This window comes from Lissotriton helveticus, chromosome 7, assembly GCF_964261635.1.
Source record: "Lissotriton helveticus chromosome 7, aLisHel1.1, whole genome shotgun sequence".
In the NCBI taxonomy this organism is placed as follows: Eukaryota; Metazoa; Chordata; class Amphibia; order Caudata; family Salamandridae; genus Lissotriton; species Lissotriton helveticus.
This window is the reverse complement of record NC_136068.1, coordinates 1,495,491,795-1,495,509,897: the sequence shown is the minus strand read 5'-3', so window position 1 is coordinate 1,495,509,897 and position 18,103 is coordinate 1,495,491,795. Positions and strand designations below refer to the sequence as shown.

General features: G+C 43.5%; 1 protein-coding gene across 2 annotated transcripts in view; it reads right to left on the bottom strand.

Moving 5' to 3' along the window:
- Window positions 1-18,103, bottom strand: part of LOC144770421 (C-Jun-amino-terminal kinase-interacting protein 4-like) — a 1,040,418-nt gene that overhangs the window by 700,221 nt on the left and 322,094 nt on the right. For both annotated transcript variants that reach the window (XM_078654929.1, XM_078654928.1), the window contains exons 3-4: window positions 3,539-3,659; window positions 1,664-1,734 (exon numbers count right to left, since the gene is read on the bottom strand). In XM_078654929.1, the coding sequence (XP_078511055.1) occupies window positions 1,664-1,734; window positions 3,539-3,659 (192 nt within the window). The remainder of the gene's footprint in view (window positions 1-1,663; window positions 1,735-3,538; window positions 3,660-18,103) is intronic.

The following is an 18,103-nucleotide window of genomic DNA, read 5'->3' as shown; positions in this document are numbered from 1 at the left end:
TCAGTCTTGGTTGACAGAAAACCACCTCAAACTAAACTGGGGAATTAACAAGATAAGGCAGTAGGGTAAAGCATGGCCAGGAAGGTGTACAAAGTGTCCACAAATCAAAATCACAAAACTTAAGTGCTCAAGGCTAACATACAACGACTGCCTTTCCGTTGTAAAATGAAGAAACAAAGTCTACATACTATACAAGTTAACAGTTGAAAGACTGAGTAAAAAACGCATGAAATAAAAGTACATAAAAGAATAAAAGTCTCAGTTTGTAACAATTTCTTCTTGTTTACTCCAAGATCAAAACATCCTTAATATCCAATCCTCTTGATACATGTTATCCAAGCCACAAGATTACCAACATGTGTTTGGTCTATATGGCGGTTAGCCAAAGACATCATCAGGGCACTAACAGTACTATCCTGGTCTTGACATCAAGTGGAACACTAACCTCAATAAACCTTCTTCAATTCAAGTTGCAGCATAACGAACTGTTATCGAACTTAACATTTCTTCACCAATCGTATAAGGTCACAGTAGACCGAAATATCCTTAAATCTGCAAGTAGCAACAAGTTATACCGTGCGAGTCTTCATTGGCGTCTAACCAAATGGCCATCATACAAGAATGACTTAAACAACTTACAGTGCTCAACTGCCAACCTCTTATAATCAATTCACCAAAATCACTGAGAGTAACTCTGGACAGTAACCTAAAAATGCAAAAACATATCAGAGCTGCAGCAAAAGGAGCAACCTTTCAGATGCACACCCTGAGAAAATTAAAACCCTTCCTCGCAGCAAATGACTTCAAACTGGCAGTCCAAGCACCAGTAATTCCCAGACTAGAATATGGTAGTGCAACTCTCTGTGAACTCCCTAGATCGACAACTGCCCCGCTAAGAGCATCACTCAACGTAGCGACCCGGCTCATCACAGGTTCCAAAAGACATTGCCACATTTCCCCCGACTTCAAAGCACTCAACTGGATACCCTTCAAAGCAAGAATTCAACTACAAATCACTTGCATGACGCACAAAGCCCTACATCACAACACCCGGAGGTACCTGGCCCAGACACTGGAGCTCTCCTGTGGAAACTGATCCTCCAGGAGCACCAACAACCTTCTTTTGAAGCCTCAAAGATTTGCCAAGAAGGAAACATATAATCGCGCCTTCTCTGGAATTGCTCCAAGGATTTGGAATGCACTACCGCCAGAAATCAGACTCAACCCATCAACTGCCTCCTTCAAAAAAGAAGTTAAATCTCTTCTCATGACGAAATTTACTTGAACATTATTTCGGACTCGTAGAACAACCAGCTGTAACATAAGTCTTTATCTCAAAATACTATGTTGCTTTTTTACATTGTCTCTTTTGTTTAACTACCTTACTTATAAAGCGCTCTGATACCCGTAAGGGTCATGTTGGCACTATATAAGACCTTCATAATAAATACCCTTTCTGTAGCACGTTCTTCTTCAAATCTTTTTTCACTCCATTTTCATATACCTCCTGTACAGTGGTGTATAGCCACCAAACAAAACCTGCAGTTTTGGTTACTCCCCATTTACCATTTCTATCTCTTAACACTTGATAGTTCCTTAGCCTCATCTTCTTTCTTGTTTTATCTTTTTTGACCACCTCAGTCCAGAATATCAGGATGCCTACCTTCGCATGAGCTTGAGCCAGAGAAGCTAGTTCCTTCCCTAGGGATGTTTTTTGCTCCTCCAAGGTGGCAACTACAATAAGAGAAGAAAAAAACCGTTCAAATAATATGAAGAAAGGCACAATAGCAAGCAGAGAAGACAAGGTGTTATTTCAGTAAATAAAAAAGTAAAATCATTGGTGATACACCAGCAATTTCATGCAAACAGATGTATGCAAATGGCTACCATGACAGTCGAGAATTTCAGATCAACAACACTACTCAGAATGAGACTATACAGCCCTACTCCCAGGTTTAGAGCAGAGTTCGGTCTGTGTCGCTGCATAATAAAGCAGAATCGTTCATATATGAGATACGGAATATTATTATTCCAGGCACACTAGAGCAAGTGAAACTAAGTGGGTGAAATACCAAGGCCCCACAGAAGACACGGAATGGGAGGAGGTGCAGATGCTCTGCGGGAAGGTGGCAATTGGGTCTGGGTTTGAACTGTTGTTAATTAAACCATTATATAATATCTATTACACATACTAAATTGAATCAATTTGAGAAGCTACAAAAAGATCTGTGTGTAAGAAGGTGTGGGTATAGTAAATGTTTTTTCATATTTTGTGGCAGTGCTCGAAGATTGAAATTATCTGGCTAAAAATGTAAGATCTTCTGTTTTGGTAACTGAAATAACTATCGAAGATAATAGCAACATAATGTGTGGCATGTAGAAGGGGTACCACCTAATTGTGCCAAGATACTTTATAATGTCGGTTAATAGTCTTTCACTGCTCATGCAATGATAATTCATGCAGAGATTCCTAGGCTTCAAGAATAGTGTATAAATATTTACTGGAGAAGTGATTCTTAATCTGGGATTAGAAAATTAAATAATATAGGCAGATAATCAAGTATGTGTAAATAAAAGCAAAAGTTGGAATTTTTACAAGGTTTTTGACTGAAGGAATTTGAAATTGGAGGCTAAAAATTGAGTTATCCAGGACTATTTGTGGGAGCAGCACAATAATGGCAAACGGAATTTAGTAAGAACGATTGATGGCCCTTAATTGAAGCAATAGTACACACCCTCAAAAGGAGTATGCATTAGTAGCAAAAAAAGACAATGATATGCTAAAATGTATACTGCCTCTATCTTTTAGAAACAAAACAATTCTGAAAGGTTTTACCTTTCTATTTAAAATGTCAATTTCTTTCTTTCTATTTGTGTAATTAACTTTGTATGTATTTGTTTGTTGTATACTTGTTCCTGCATTTTTGTGTATTGTTTTAAAGTTCAAATAGTAGAAACTGCTTTGCAGAGGTCCCCAGCTTATAGTGGTAATTCAGGAGGGGCCCACAGAATTCAAAAGGTTAAGAACTGCTGGACTGGAGCAGAGAAGTCTGTCGAGTGTACATGGGGAGAGGATTCCCTAGGCATTTTGAAAAAATCTGGGGTTCTTGGATCAATTAGAATAGATTTGTATTACAAAACTAGAGTTATTATAAACAAATGAAAAGAAAATTATCACCTTGCACTTAAAGGGAACTAAGGACATTCTGAGATTAAGAGGAGTCAATTGCAAGACTGCTCCATTACTGATCAATGAGCAAAAAGTGGTTAAAAAAATTCTAGAGACATCTGAGTTTGCCAGGTAATGAAACAAGGTGGAATGCCCCTCTCACTGTTATCTAATGCACTCCCACCACGTCCGGCAGTATCACAGTTTGGGATTTTATGTGGTTACACTGCTCATTCCTGGATTGAGTCTTCTTGTGCTAGGCCTGATCAATGAAATGGAAGGAAGGCTCCATGACACTGACCAACTAATTATATCATATTCTCATGCTCTTCAGAATGGGGCAACTACATGTAAAATGTGGCAACTTACTGTGGTCTGCATAGTTGCGTGCTTTCACCTCCATGTTCTTGGTCTGAGTCTCCATTGCTGTAAGGTTGGCCTTGTACCCTTTCCTCTCCTGATCAATGCTATCTTCCATCTCTATGCATCGCTGTGGAAGGAAAGCAGCACGTCAGATATCTTCACTGTACTAACCTCGGTTGGCAGGAACAGTATTAGTGTTTAGACAGTTTAAAGGATCAAAATGTGATACTTCCATTCTCTTGTTGAATGGCTTTCAACAACACTCTATTTAGCTTAGCTCATGTATATGTGAAACTACTAGTTCGAAACAAATAGTTACTGAACCTTTAAAGTAATCAAAGTGAATATCTTTGGGGAACATATTCAAGGAATATTTAGAGAAGATATTTGAGTGATAACTGACCCCCCCCCCCACTCCAAATTCGCGCAAAACACATGTCGCACACCTAGATGTTCAGAAAGCTGATGGAATGGAAAGCGATCCGATTGGTTAGCAGAAGGGGATCCCATAAACACTGTAAAGACTTCTTCTGTAAAATATTCTCAATATTTTACAGAAGGAGAGATTTTACAGAATTATATTTGCTTACGCAGGTAGCTTGATTTTACCCTTATTTTGTATGAAAAGAATGTTCCACATTTTTCATTTAACCCAGAATAACTCTAAAATTAAAAGAAATTGGGTTGTGGATTATCATTTTCATTGCAATTAAACACAATGTAGATTATATTAAAAACTAATTATAGAACTCAATGATAGATGGTCACATCTTTTTTTGTCCTGGTGGGACAGGTTAGCACAATAAAATACTAATGGTTCCTATAATATTACATACCATTTCGACATTAGTGCTTAACTTACTCAAATATTTTTATTAAATCTTGGTATTCCTTACTGTTTAATTTGTTATGGTATTTGAGTTTCACCTTGGACAAAGCTAGGTTAACTTTGTGCTAGTAGTAACTTTATAAGGAAAACTGAGGTGTTCATTATCCTAATTGTCCTCTGTCTGTTATAATAACAGGATTCATATTAACACATCCAGCTGTACTGGAAATCTTGGAAACAAAAAGGATTTATATAGGTTCAGCAAGTATTTGAGGATAATGATAAACTCTTCAGCTTCAAGAGACAGGTTTAATATCCCTCTATCTATAGTAATTTAATATAAAATTCCCATGGATGCTATCCATGAGTAATTCTCTAAAATGAACACTGACCTTGTAAAATGAGTACTGATAGCTATTCTCATATTTTGTCATCTAACTGAACAGTTCTGGGTCACAATTTACTAATATATTTAATGCTGACTTACTCTTCTATTCACAGTCGATTGTAGGGCAGTTTAAGGATTAGTCCATTCTCTCTTCAGTAAATTACTGAAAACTGGAAGCTGTCTTTTACTGCTTGGTGGAATGAGGTTGTCTCAACCACAAGGTGGAGAGGATTCAGTCTACTCCTTTCTTTACTAATGTCTAGAGACATGTTCCAGTCCATGCTGAAATCTTATCTTTCCAATACTCTTAGACTCTTAACAGCAAAGAAGACAGGAAAACACCATGACTTTACAAACTTCAATAATATTAGACATAAATATTTTCTATTGATAGTTTGATTACCACTATAAAGTTGATTTAACATGCCAATGGTTAACTTAAGTGATGACACTGGTCTTTTATTTCTTTTTTCCTTGCTCTTCTTTTTTCTTTCCTATCTTTTCTATCTAAAAACAATGAATTACAAAAGAATTTTGTCAGCTTTTTTTCTGTAGTGTGAACTTAGCCCAAGGGCATTAGAGAGCTTTATCGGAGTACCAAATTAAAGCTTCAAACATCTTGTTAATAAGACAGTGAAAAGGGTGGAAGACAAGGTAGTGTTTGTAGAAAGGGTCAATGGATGCTTCGTCATGCAGAGCTACACTAATCCCTTCTCTCAACCTTATCTAGGTGCTGGAATTACGAACTGAATTAAGAAAAAAGATCTTCATTTCTGAATGGATATCCTTCCGACCCTGCTGCACCTGCCACCTTGGAAATGAACACAGACATCAACTATCTGCCACCTATGTGGGAAACCAAAAGAGAATGTAGTCCATCTACTGTGCATGTTTGAAAAACTGCAATCTGAACGCAGACTGCTATTAAAATCCATATTTAAGAAATGTCTGCAGGCAGTGAAAGCATGTTTTGAATGTGGAGATGTTCAGTTGATCTGTCGTTTTGTACTATTTATGGAGATAGTGGGAAAAAAACTGCAATATCCAACAGCTAACAAATTCATCACACTGCAACCAAAAGGTTCTCCATATAGACGCTGTACCACATTTTTGCGAACTCATCCATTATACAGCTGAAAATCTGCCTTCCCCAACACTTGGGACCCTTAAGTCCCCAGTCTTCATATTTATGCTCTGGTTTACCACTCTGAACATTAGAACCATCCATCTGGATCTGTAGCTAAAGACTAATTGTACTGTGGCCAGCAGCAAAAATCATCTCGGCTGTCAAGATAACAACTTTTCATGCAGCATCTTCTTTTTTTATTGGAGAGTCAACTATTAACTTTTATAATACTGAATCTTCTACTTATCTTTTTTTAAATAATTTTTAAATCTAACAAAATTCCTTTAAAAAATTTTCTTTATACAGGGTGCAAATCCAGTATAATTACAAAAATCAAATTGCAACTTTCGGTCCTAACTTTGGAAAAGTCAAAACACTTCTATTATTTATTTCATTGCAATCGTTTTAAGTAATCACACAAACAAAGTTATCTTATCGGAGTACCAAATTACATTACAGATTTTTTTATTTTTTTTAGGCATCGAGAGGTTAAGTGATTTGCCCAGAATCACATGATGTGGAGTCAATGACGAGACTATAACACGATTCCCCAGTTAAAAAACATCAGCAGCAGTTGCTGGTAGGCTACACCTCTTCCCCAGTTATACAAAATTAAGTGGTCATGGCAGTTATACTGATACTTTAATAATGTATTCTTTTCTTTTAAAAGAATACGACTTGTATGCATAAATGGGGACCGTGTTTTCTCCACAACTGTTTATAACAACTTTTATTGAAATCTAACAAAGAATAATACAACTCTTCAACTAAAAAATATTCTCAACATGAAATACTGGCATGAGAAAGGACACAAAACCCAAGTCCTGCATGGGATTGTGTTGAATAAACCTATTATCATGCATGCTTTAGGAGTTTGCTAGAATTGAGACAGACAAATATATTAGTTGTGGGGAACATGATCTGAGTGGGCAAGTTACTCACTGCACCCTTAGGCACACAGGTCACATTACATAGAATCCAAAGTGTCTACAGGACTGACAGACTCAGTTTGGAGGCTGGGGGCGGGCACAAGGCTGATCAGGCTACTGATCACCAGCCATGCCTCAGCCGTGACGATTGTGGTAATTTGCCATTGCTGTCTTGGGTACGCTCTAAAATGATTCTGCAAAGTAGTCCAACTACAACCCTTTCAGCACTTTACTTCTGGGGTAGCAAGCACAAGCAGTCAAAGGCTTCTCAGAGAGGTAGTGTAAGTTAGGAGCACAAAACTCAGCAGTCAAACAAAAAAAAATGTCATCTCCAGCCCAATGCTGTCCTTAATAAAAAAGAAAGAATTTTAGTCTCTTAGCCGAACAAAAATAATACACAATCCAATTAATTAGTTACACAAGAGGTGTCATAAGTTGTGCTTGAAGTTTGAGGCAAGTGCCAACCCAGCAGCCATCTTACTTCCTGTGGTCATTATTCCGCTATTATAGTCCACAGTATATTACAGCAAAGGCCATGATTATTCAAAAGCCTTCATGAGTTAAGTGTGTAGCTGAGTTCAAGAGCTTTAGCAGATTTCGTACCTAAAAATCTCAAGCGGGAGTAGCAGATTTGCCTATGCGTCTCAGTCTTTCTCGTGGCCAATTGTGCTACCAAACCCCGCAATTACCTGGCAATAATTGGCAGCCATCCAGGCTGCACGGTAGACTAGGATTGGTGTTACTGCCCAAACAGTTCGGTCATCCTTTGCTGTGGCATCAGGCACTCAGCCAATAGCAGGCTATCAGGAAACAAAGAATGACACACTAGTACAGTCTTAGTTACAGCTTCTCATGAACTATGCAGAGAGACTGGGGGGAGAGGGGGACCCTTCACAACAGGGGTCATTTTGGGTTCGTTCTCTTGGGTTTTTCAACTTCCTACAGGTGCTCCTCATACCAGGTACATGCTGGGCTTCATCTTCTGGGTCTGTCGTTTCCTCCTACAGAGCCAGGCATATTCCTTCCCTCTCTCAGTAGGCAGGGAGGCTTCTAGGGTCTTCAGCTAGAAGTATTCAGATGAGGTCCACTCAACGACAAGACTGAATGTGAGACAGACAACCGCCCTAGCTACAGATCACCTCCAAGTGTACTCTTTAGAGCACTCCCTTCCTTTGTCAAGAGGAACTTGGAACTGAAACAAACTGGAGTAGTTTGGACCCAACTTGTAAACACACAGAGGCTAGCATGATGTTGGGAACAAAATAAAAGCCAGGATACCAGTTTTCCATGATATCGGCACTCATTGCAGGCTGGCACTTTAGCCTGATTACCATACAGGAGGATCTTCCAGTGTCAACAAGTACTTGAATACAGAAATGCAAAAGGTACATCTGAAATTATATGACAAGCCATCTGGCTCTGTGTGTGTATTAGTCTAACCAGATATGTATTTTGAGGTTGTAAATAAAGAGCAGTACTTTTTGGAAAAAGTCTAAACGGACACAACATCTGGTTTCTAGAAGGGCCATAAAGTTTTTGCTGCTAGTGAAAAGGTGGCTTCTACAGCAAACTGTGAACCCTTAAGAAACAGAACTCTTTGCACTACATCGCACTTTAATGACCGGCTCTCGCCGTGACAGTCTTAAAAGTTGCCTATGTTAGCACTGGATTTTTTAAATTAAATAGGTTACAGTCACCCTGCACGTTTTGAGGAATAGATAGCAGGTGTTTTAATAATGTTAAATGTACATTTTAATTCTTGTTGTGTACAATGCGATGATTTTTATTACTCTGCTATAAATACATTACTTACCCCTTAGTATAATATAGCTGGACTGTGGCATATTTCTTTGGCTCTTATCACTGTGTGTCATACTCTAACAGCGTTCCAAACCCTCACCTCCTGCTCGACCAATATGCCGCTTGAAAACTCAAGTCCCATACCGAACACAGGACATCCACCAAATTCATTCATTTATTTTCAACGCTGCTGGTAGTTGGAGGCTGGGTATTCAGATAATTTAGCATGTTAGTAGGACCTTGGCTTTCAGCCAGTTTGCATACCCATCCTTGCGTTTAATTCATCAGCACAGAGTTGACAGACTTCCAAGTCTGAATCAGATTCTTGGCCCCGTCCAGACTATTATGCAAAACGATCATGCGGTGACGAAAAAAATAGCCCCGTACTAGGCTCACAACAAGGAAGCTGGCATCAAAAGCAAAGTAAGCACGTCAATAGGACTCCTTGCATACATACCACTACAACTTGCCCACAACTCGTCAGGGATTAGAGGAAGGGTGTGTGGGTCTGTGGTCAGGAATCATGTCCTGTCCAATCAACACTGCTCTAATGTCCGGAAAATCCCTTTAACTATGTGGCTCGTTTGATTAAAAACTCATATCGGTGTTTATTAGAGATCACTGCATACAAGCTAACTTTCGTGAGCAAGGGAATAAAGCGTCAATATACATTTATTTTACTAATTGTCAAGCACTAGCACATAACATTGCCAGTTAGTAGCGTTACATCTTTCACAGCTAAATGGGTTTCTCGTGCGAGGGCAACAACTGAGTGTATCTGAAAGCTCTTGAGGTTGTTTTAGTATTCTTATGGTGCGGAACACCCAGGAGGAGGAACTACATGTGGCCCTGTTCTCTAAATAGAAGAAGGGTTCGTCCCTGGGGAGGCTAGCAGATACGGAAGAGGCTGTTTTTAGGTCAAGCCGGAGCAGCTCATGTGTTGCTCTGCAGGCATGCTGTATTCAAGTATGGACTTGAAGCTCAGCCCACTCTCCACCCATATTTTTCATTGGTTTGTGTCATCCTTTGCAGGGGCGGCTCTAGGCTCATGGTGGCCCTGTGCAGGGAGCGTAGGTAGGGGCCCCCCCAGGCAGGGCGGAGCACGGAGGCCAGTGAAGAGGGGGGAGTCAGGGTGTTTGGAAGTGGAACAGAGCCGGAGCCCGCCAAATCCCTGCCAGGGGCCGCCGCGCAAATATGTATCCATCCTCAGAAGATTATTATATTAAGGATATATATTGGCGTGGTGGCCCCTGGGGTTTGGTGGCCCTGTGCAGGTGCACAGCTTGCACATGCCTAAAGCCGCCCCTGTCCTTTGGAAACTGTGGCTTTTCACTGGTCAATAGGCTTAGTAGTCCCTCCTATTTGTTTAAATGTTTTTCTCCTGCCTGCTGTTGCTGGCAGGGCACTCTTTCCCCTACGCTTTTTTTCTTCTTCATAGCACGTCACACTGATGCAGTGGTGGCCGTGCCTTTAGTTTGGTGCTTGCGGCCAGAACGCCGAGTATGTTTATTTATTTTTTGTTTTTCTTTACAAGTGCCCCATACGGTGCTTTCACTTAAATGCCGGACACGCCCCTTTCTTTAGCCGAGCCGCGTAAAGAAAGGTGCGCAGCTGCTATTAACGTGAAACCGCGGCATGGGGCACTTTTTTTTTAAAAAGCATTTGTTTGTCAACTTGACAAACAGATGCTTTTTTTGTAAAAGCACACAATGCCGCGCTTTCACTGTAATGGCGGGCGGGCCCCTTTCTTTAGACGCAGCTCGTCTAAAGAAAGGGGGGGGCGACATTAACGTGAAAGCACGGCATGGGGCGCTTTTCCAAAAATTGCATTTGCAATGCAATAGGTCTCGCACTGGCGAGAGTTTAAGCTATTACAATGCCAATAGCTCAAAGTCTTGTAAATGTGAGCCCTACTTCATTGCAAATGATTGTGTACAGAGTGAGTGAGTGCAAACTGGAGGCAAAGTAGCAGTGGGTAAAACAGGCTGGAGGTGTTATGTTATGTTATGTTATTTATATTTCTATCGCGCACAGCTGCCCCAGCAAAGGGGCGTTCTGGCGCTATTGACAGGCACTGTAACATAACACACGTTAAAAGAAGGGAAGGTTATTAAAAAACGGGATACAGGAAGGTTTTAATCGCCTGCCTAAAGGCGAACAGATCATTAAGGGCTCGGATGGATACCGGAAGGGAGTTCCATAGCCCTGCTGCGAGCACCCGAAAATGAGCGGCCGCCCATTCTACTCAATTTAAAGCGGGGGCAGACTGCCAAGTGGAGAGCCTCCGATCTTAGGGATCTCAGAGGAGTGTAGGGAGTAAGTAAATTGGCAAGTGCCGGCGGCGAAGAGAATTTCAGAATTTTAAAGGCCAGACAGAGCGCCTTAAACTTGATCCGCTGTCTGACCGGTAGCCAGTGAAGGGCCGAGATGGTACCTGACACAGAACAGTGTCTAGGGAGGCCCACAATGGCTCGTGCCGCGGCATTTTGTGCTGGTCGATGAGAGAATTGCTATACTAAACCTTCCTCACATCAGGTACAAGGTAGGTCACACAAGGGCAGCTGGTTTCTCAAACATACCCTATATCAAAATAGGCCAGGTTTAGATAGGGCTCCAGATAAATGGTGTAAACTAGACTTTTTATATCATAAAAAGCTGAAGTTGTGGATTTCAATATTTGGTCGGCATGGTAGAAATTTAAATAAATTCCGCACTTTGAGTCGGCTGAGAAATCCCTTCTACCCAAAAACGCAGGTCCTAAAATAATTGTCCAGTAGGTCCAAAAAGACCAGATTTGGGTATCAAATTGGATTAGCTGAAGGACAGTCACTCAACTCTTTATGTGCATGTTATCTCAGCTAAGTTTTTGTCTAATCAGATTTGAGATCAAGGTTAAGGCTAACCTGATTGGCTCCAGAGCAGCCAATATGAATGGTTGTACTCCATGAGCTCCTCCAGACTGCTTTTGTCCTTCAGGAATTCCAGGGGAAAAGGGAAACCTGCAGCGGGGCACCAGGCATCTCGTCTGTTGTCCCAACAGGACTCAATCTTCACCTTCCCCAGTCTGTAATGCATGCAAGGTCCCCAAAATGTCAAAATATCTTGGGGGGCAAGATTGTTTTATAGAAGCTTATAAGTGCTTAGTGTTCCCTGGGATCACACAATGTTTCCAATCAGACACTAGGCAAACACAATGTGTGCGGTATACAAGGCTTTAAAGGAAACTGGACCAGTGCTGCTACAGAATTATTAATTCAGCTACTACAGGACACGTAGTAGCTACGGCTAATCTGGTCTGTATTAAAAATTTCAGGAAAGTCAGGTTGGGTGGCGGACCTTCAAGATCAAGGCTGCCTAGCTGTGGAACAAGCTTCCAGTCCCTATTCGAGCTAGTGGAAATCTTAACAGCTTCAGGAAAAACTTTAAGACTTTGCTCCTTCCAATAGGATTAGGCTCAAGATGATGCAAAACAGCACTAAGGCTGCAGATGTAGGACTGAGCTGTATTAGGTGGGAAGAATAGGTGAAAGATGACATAGCGCCAAGATACCTGCTAGGTAAACGTTAACTGGATAGACTCCAGGCGCGGTGCGTCCATTGGGGCGTAGCCCCACTAAGCCTGGACGCACCGTCTTCAAGCACTGCACACTAACAATATTTAAATGCATTGGTAGCAATTAAGATTGTAAGCGCAGCAGCGCTAGTATGGCCTGGAATCCGGGACACACCCGACGCAATCTGGAGTACGCAGGGGGTGGGGGCTGGGCTGGGCTGCTGCAGCTTGAGTGACAGTCCACACTCAGCTGCAGCAGTACTGCGCATGTGAAATTTTGGGGCCTCTAACTAGCCGAACATGCGCGGTTGAAAATGCCTTCTACCTTCCCCTTAGAGAGGGACCAAGGGGAGTGCTGCTTCTTACAGCAGCCGTGCCGCAGCCCCCGGGGTTGCAAAGGGCGAGTAGTAACTGTGCCCCCCTAGCCAATCACTTTGCCACTGGATTCAAGCAAGCCGGGCTTAAGACGGCTGAAATGCCAGAAACCGGTCCTCAGAAGCTTGTTTCCGGTCCAGGGAAGGCATGGCTTGGCAGTTCGGGCTGGACTGTTCCCATGAGGCACAGGGTCAGACTGATTTGCATATGGCCATGTCTGAACTGGGGTGGCAGAGTGGGCTAAAGAACGGTGATGGATTGGGCCCAGATCTGTTGACTGGGTGTGAGTGTTTGATTGCTTCGGATCCTCCGTCCATCACCACGCCCTTTTGTACCACTTTGTTCGCCATAAGTTGGCAGGGTATGCTCAGACGTGAGTCCCTTGCTCACTTTGCCACTTGATTCAAGCAAGCCTTGCTGAAGACGGCTGAAATGCCAGAAACCGGTCCTCGGAAGCTTGTTTCCGGTCCAGGGAAGGCATGGATTGGCAGTTCCGGCTGGACTGTTCCCATGAGGCACAGGGTCAGACTGATTTGCATACAGCCATGTCTGAACTGGGGTGGCAGAGTGGGCTAAAGAACGGTGATGGATTGGGCCCAGATCTGTTGACTGGGTGTGAGTGTTTGATTGCTTCGGATCCTCCGTCCATCACCACCCCCTTTTGTACCCCTAGCCAATCCTGGCACTGCATGCAGCGCCAGGATTGGCTGGTCCACCGCGCAGAAGGGCAGGCAATCCATTATTGGATACCGCGCGTGGGTGGTGGCACACTGCCTCAGCCGCACTTTATATAGCCAATCACTGTGTGACTTCATGTGAAGCCATGCAGTGATTGGCCATTTGAGGACCCGCGCGCCGCCCGCTGTACTAGTAGTGTGTGTAGCCAGGTGATGTTCTAGGGCTGGTGCGCAGCAGACCGTCCGACTCCCGCCTCACTACGTGGCGGTTGTACAGTTACAGTTAGTAGAGTGTCTGCTGCTGCTGCCTGCGTAACTGCCTGACAGCCTGGTGCCGTCACCTGCCTGTGTGCTTGCCTGCTGCAGCTGAGCTCGTCGTCGTCGTGTAGTCTATGTATCTAGATCCGATCCAGGCATCCAGTGTGAAAAAGTAAGAGAATCGCGTCGGTCGGAATCAATGTAGTAGGGGTACGATTTAGGAATGTGCATGCCATTTGTGCAATATATTTTTAATATGTGCCATGTGATGCCAGAGTCCACTTTCTTGTCTAATTCAAATTGACACAGGCAGCTCTCTCCGCACGCATCTCACAGCAGGGAACGCTGTACAAGTAAGTGTCCTACAGTACTAGTAGTGTCTTCTCTGCCGCTGACGGACCCTCCAGCAGGTTAGGTTAAATCATGTGGAGCGAACCAGTCACCACCAGATAGATAACAGGAGCAAGTGGGGCCGTTCCATTCAAGCCACCTCATTCTCTAGTCTAGCCTCCTTAGAAACCGTAAATGCGTATGCGTCCTTGGTGTTTGAAATGGCGGCCGTCTCTGAGTCCTCCGTCTTTCAAAGCAGGCTCTGTGACGCATGTGGGCCTGTGTGCATTTTGACAGGACGGACTGACACTGAACATGACAATACTCATAACAGACTCAACGCAGGCATAAGGCCTCAGCCTGGTTAGTAAGAAATACGTAAAGGCAGTGCTTTAAATGGGCCGGTACTCACCGGTACCGAGTACCGGCACTTCCAAATTAGCCAGGGAGAGTACCGGTACTCTGGGGCAGTAGCCAGGCTTTTATTATGAACGTGTAGCAACGTTGCTTGTATAAGCGCTGCTGTTTCTGATTAGACTGGCTATCGGGCGCGCAACGCCCATAGAGCTCTAAGGGCTTCAAAAACCCAAGTCCCCCTCCAGTTACTCCCCCCCCCCCCCTCCTCCAACCCCTCGCCTGTCGTCTGTGTCAGCACGGCAGAGACAGCTTCCCGGGCACACAGACAGCGGCACCAGAGTACTTCACAGGTCTTTAAAAGACCACTTACTTGCTAATGAGGCTTTGTTGTGTGTTCACCCCTTTTAGAGCCCCTGCATCGCCACTCTGCATACTGCTGGAAAAATCAGACAACCCCCCCCACTACCCCCAACACCGAAATTTGGCTCTGGGTGCGCATCTGCGGGTTACCAAAGGAGCCGTGAATGTATCTATGCATTGACAGACGATCAAAGATGGCGGCCAGTACAGATAAGGCCCTAATTGAAATCAAAATCTGCTGAGATTTCTATTTACATCGTTTCTCTCAGTCTTCAGCTTCGTCACCTAGAGATCAAGTGATTACAGCAGAGAACCTCGCGGTGAAACGGCCGTCCTGTAGTAGTTTGGCAATCATGGGAAAAGCAGTTTCAGAAGATTTGTAAGTGAAACAAAATAATATCTCAAGGAACTTTCTGGTAAGGACTGATTTTACTTATTGGTCATTCAGCAGGTAGCGCTATCAACAAAATCCCAATTTAACGCCACACACTAAATCCCAAATTGCTATAAATTTGAGAAAAGTTTGTGCGCCTTTCTCTTGTAGTAATAATGGGGCTGTGTGAAGCATGGTGTGCTGAGTGCCTGTCAGGCCAAGAGTGGAAGGGGGTGCCACTAATCATCAGGGTAAACACATGCATTTAAAGTACAGCTTGGATATTGCATTACAAAAAATCTGTGTGAGTACCTACGTGTATGTGTGTCACAGACGTGCACTATGGGCTGATATGGAAAAAAGTTATACTATTTCAGCAGATTATGCGGATAACTTTTCAGTGCAATAGAGTTCTGTGCTGCATAGGCTGCTCATCAACACAGAATGAATAGGGCATGCACAATAGAAATATGAATACTACTTCATATATTGGCACAGTGAAGTTATAGTGACGCTATGCACAGCGCTACATAAAACTCCTACATAAATAAATCAATACTTACCATGAAAATGCAACCATATATCTTATATCAACTATGCAGTTTATATAATTTCTATTTCAGTGCCAGTGTTGGTGAAGTAATATACAAACAAACACTATCTATTTCTCCATCAACATTCCCAGATGTACTCCGAGAATATCTTGATCTCATTGGATGCTGGCAACTTGCCCCGCCCCTAACCCCATCCAAAGTCACGCCCATGTCCACAGCTCAATTTAATGAGTACCTGCACTTATTTTTTCCCATTTAAAGCACTGCGTAAAGGCACCGTCCGAGAAGTGGAAAATGTCACATAAATCTTTTGTTTGCCTGCGCGTCTCTCTCCTAGAATTATAATCTGCGATTATTGCAGAGATCTGCAGGCCTGAAGATATGGTATTTCTTAATGGGATAACAAAAGTTGTAAAAAGAGGTTTGATAACTCTACAGTTATGAGCTACGAGATAAATACCATTTGCAATAAGATTTTAAAAAAATACACCCACACAATGGTTTGGGAGAGCCTGGAGGAGGTTAATTATATAGTTACATAATGCAAGTACTTGAAGTGGCCACATGGCCTCTACAAAGCATACAAAAAGTGGAAAGGAGGGAGTAAGACCGGTAAGTACTCAGTGCTCTTGGTGTAATAAATATGCTAACAAGATCAAGTAGGGAAGGATCACTTGTCCTGCATAACCAGGGTATGCAGGTTGCGTACCGATATGTCCCAAATAAAAAACCCTCATTCACGTGTTAAGTTGGTAGGAAAAGCTGTAACTATATACAGCACTGCAACCAACAATGTAAAAAAGATCATTAATAAGAATTGGAGAATTCTTACTTCAGCTAACATTAATTGGCCAAAACCGAGGTTCGCCAATAGAAGAACCCGCAACCTGAAAGATATACTGGTCCATACAAGACCACCCCAAAGAAATCCACAGCAGGAGCCTGCCACCTATGGGACCTCCGTCCAGTAACAGGACACTTCCCTTGCAGATCATGTTCAGTATGCCCACTAACAAAGACAGTGAAAGAAGTACAACTGCTACCCGACCTAAAATGGACAATAAGGAATCATACCAACTGCAACACCAGTCATGTGATCTATATGATCACATGCCCCTGCGAGAAGCGTTACATAGGTATGACATGCAGAAAGGTAAAACAGCGCATCTGCGAGCATCGCAGCAATGTCAAATGCAAAAAGAGCACCACTAAGATGTCAACTCACTATCTAGAAGTAGGACACACCATTGAAGACCTCAACTGGATTGTTTTAGAAACCCTAAATTACAAGGACCATAATGCTCAAAAAATCCTTTTTGAGAAAGAGCAAAGGTGGGTACACAGACTTAAAACTGACTCACAAGGATTAAATGATAACATCCCCTGGCTAAGTCTAAATATATAGAAAGTGAACTGCAGATAAATATAGTGCAATTAAAAATCCATATCAAAATAGTTTTTACCTCTGTAAAAAGTCAAGAACAAGAGAACAGACTTCCGTTCTCAATTGTGAGTCTTTCCACTATGGCTAACTCCCCTCCAAGATATCACGGCACCCGGAACAGCTTTCGTCATCCAGGCCCAGAGTGGTGGAGTCAGCACAAGTAGTGACTAGAGAGAGACCGCAGGTAGCATCCGGACATAACTACGCCGCCTCAAAACCGTAACGTATTACCTCAACCCCTGTATTTCTGAAACTGTACTCTTGTTTTAGTAGGCCTCCTTGACTCACTGGGACCCCGATGAGGCACTATATTTAAACCACGAATGGTACGTGTCCACATCCCCTTTTGCCAAAACTGTATGTTTAACTTAAGAGTGAACGCATGGTCGTCTCCATTTTTTCTGCATATCAGATCACTAACCAACACCTAGAACCTGGGGCTCAAACCACTGAATTAGATTCCCTGTAGGTTCGGTAGATATCCACTGTGCGAAAGTTAACAACTGAGAGTGACTGATAGCATGAGAATTGAAATGCATGGGGGCGTGGCTACGGCAGCCAACATGGCGGACGCGGCTTAACTGAGCTCCGTCCCGCCGCTTCAGTTGTCCGCCCAAATATCCTTCCTCCCCCACACCTGAGAGCAGTACAACATTGCGTGGTGCAGCGGAGGGGAAACGACGTGCTCGGAGCGAGTTTGAGTCCAATTGCGGGCTCGGAGAGTGCCGTATCGTCTCCGCGAAGACAGCGGCCTGCCGCATAGAGAAACGCCGGGACCTCGAGTTCGGAGGTGCCCGGTGGGGAGCGAGAGAGGCGGCGACTTCACAGATGCAGCTCCTGCGGCGCCGCTGGGTGGCTTGAGGTCGCGGCAGTGGATTGGGCGAGAGCAGCACTGCCGAGACTGAGGGTCGACCGCCGGATTTATTAGAGGCGGAGGCGGCGATCTGGGGGGAAAGCTGTGGCTCGGAAGCGCACTGGACACGGCGGCCGCTCCTCCCAGACATCGGAGACTGCTGGCAACCGGGACCGGAGCGGGAGGCAGGTACAGATACCCCGGCGCTCGCGTTGGACCTGGGCCGGCAAGTGGGCCTCTCTTTGCGGTGGGGTGCGGCGGGAGAGCCCGGAGCTGAGCCTCCTAGACGGACTGCTTGTCTGCAGCTAGAGCGCCGCTGGGGCCCTATTGGCGCTTAATACTCTGTGCGCCATTTTGTGCCCGGGA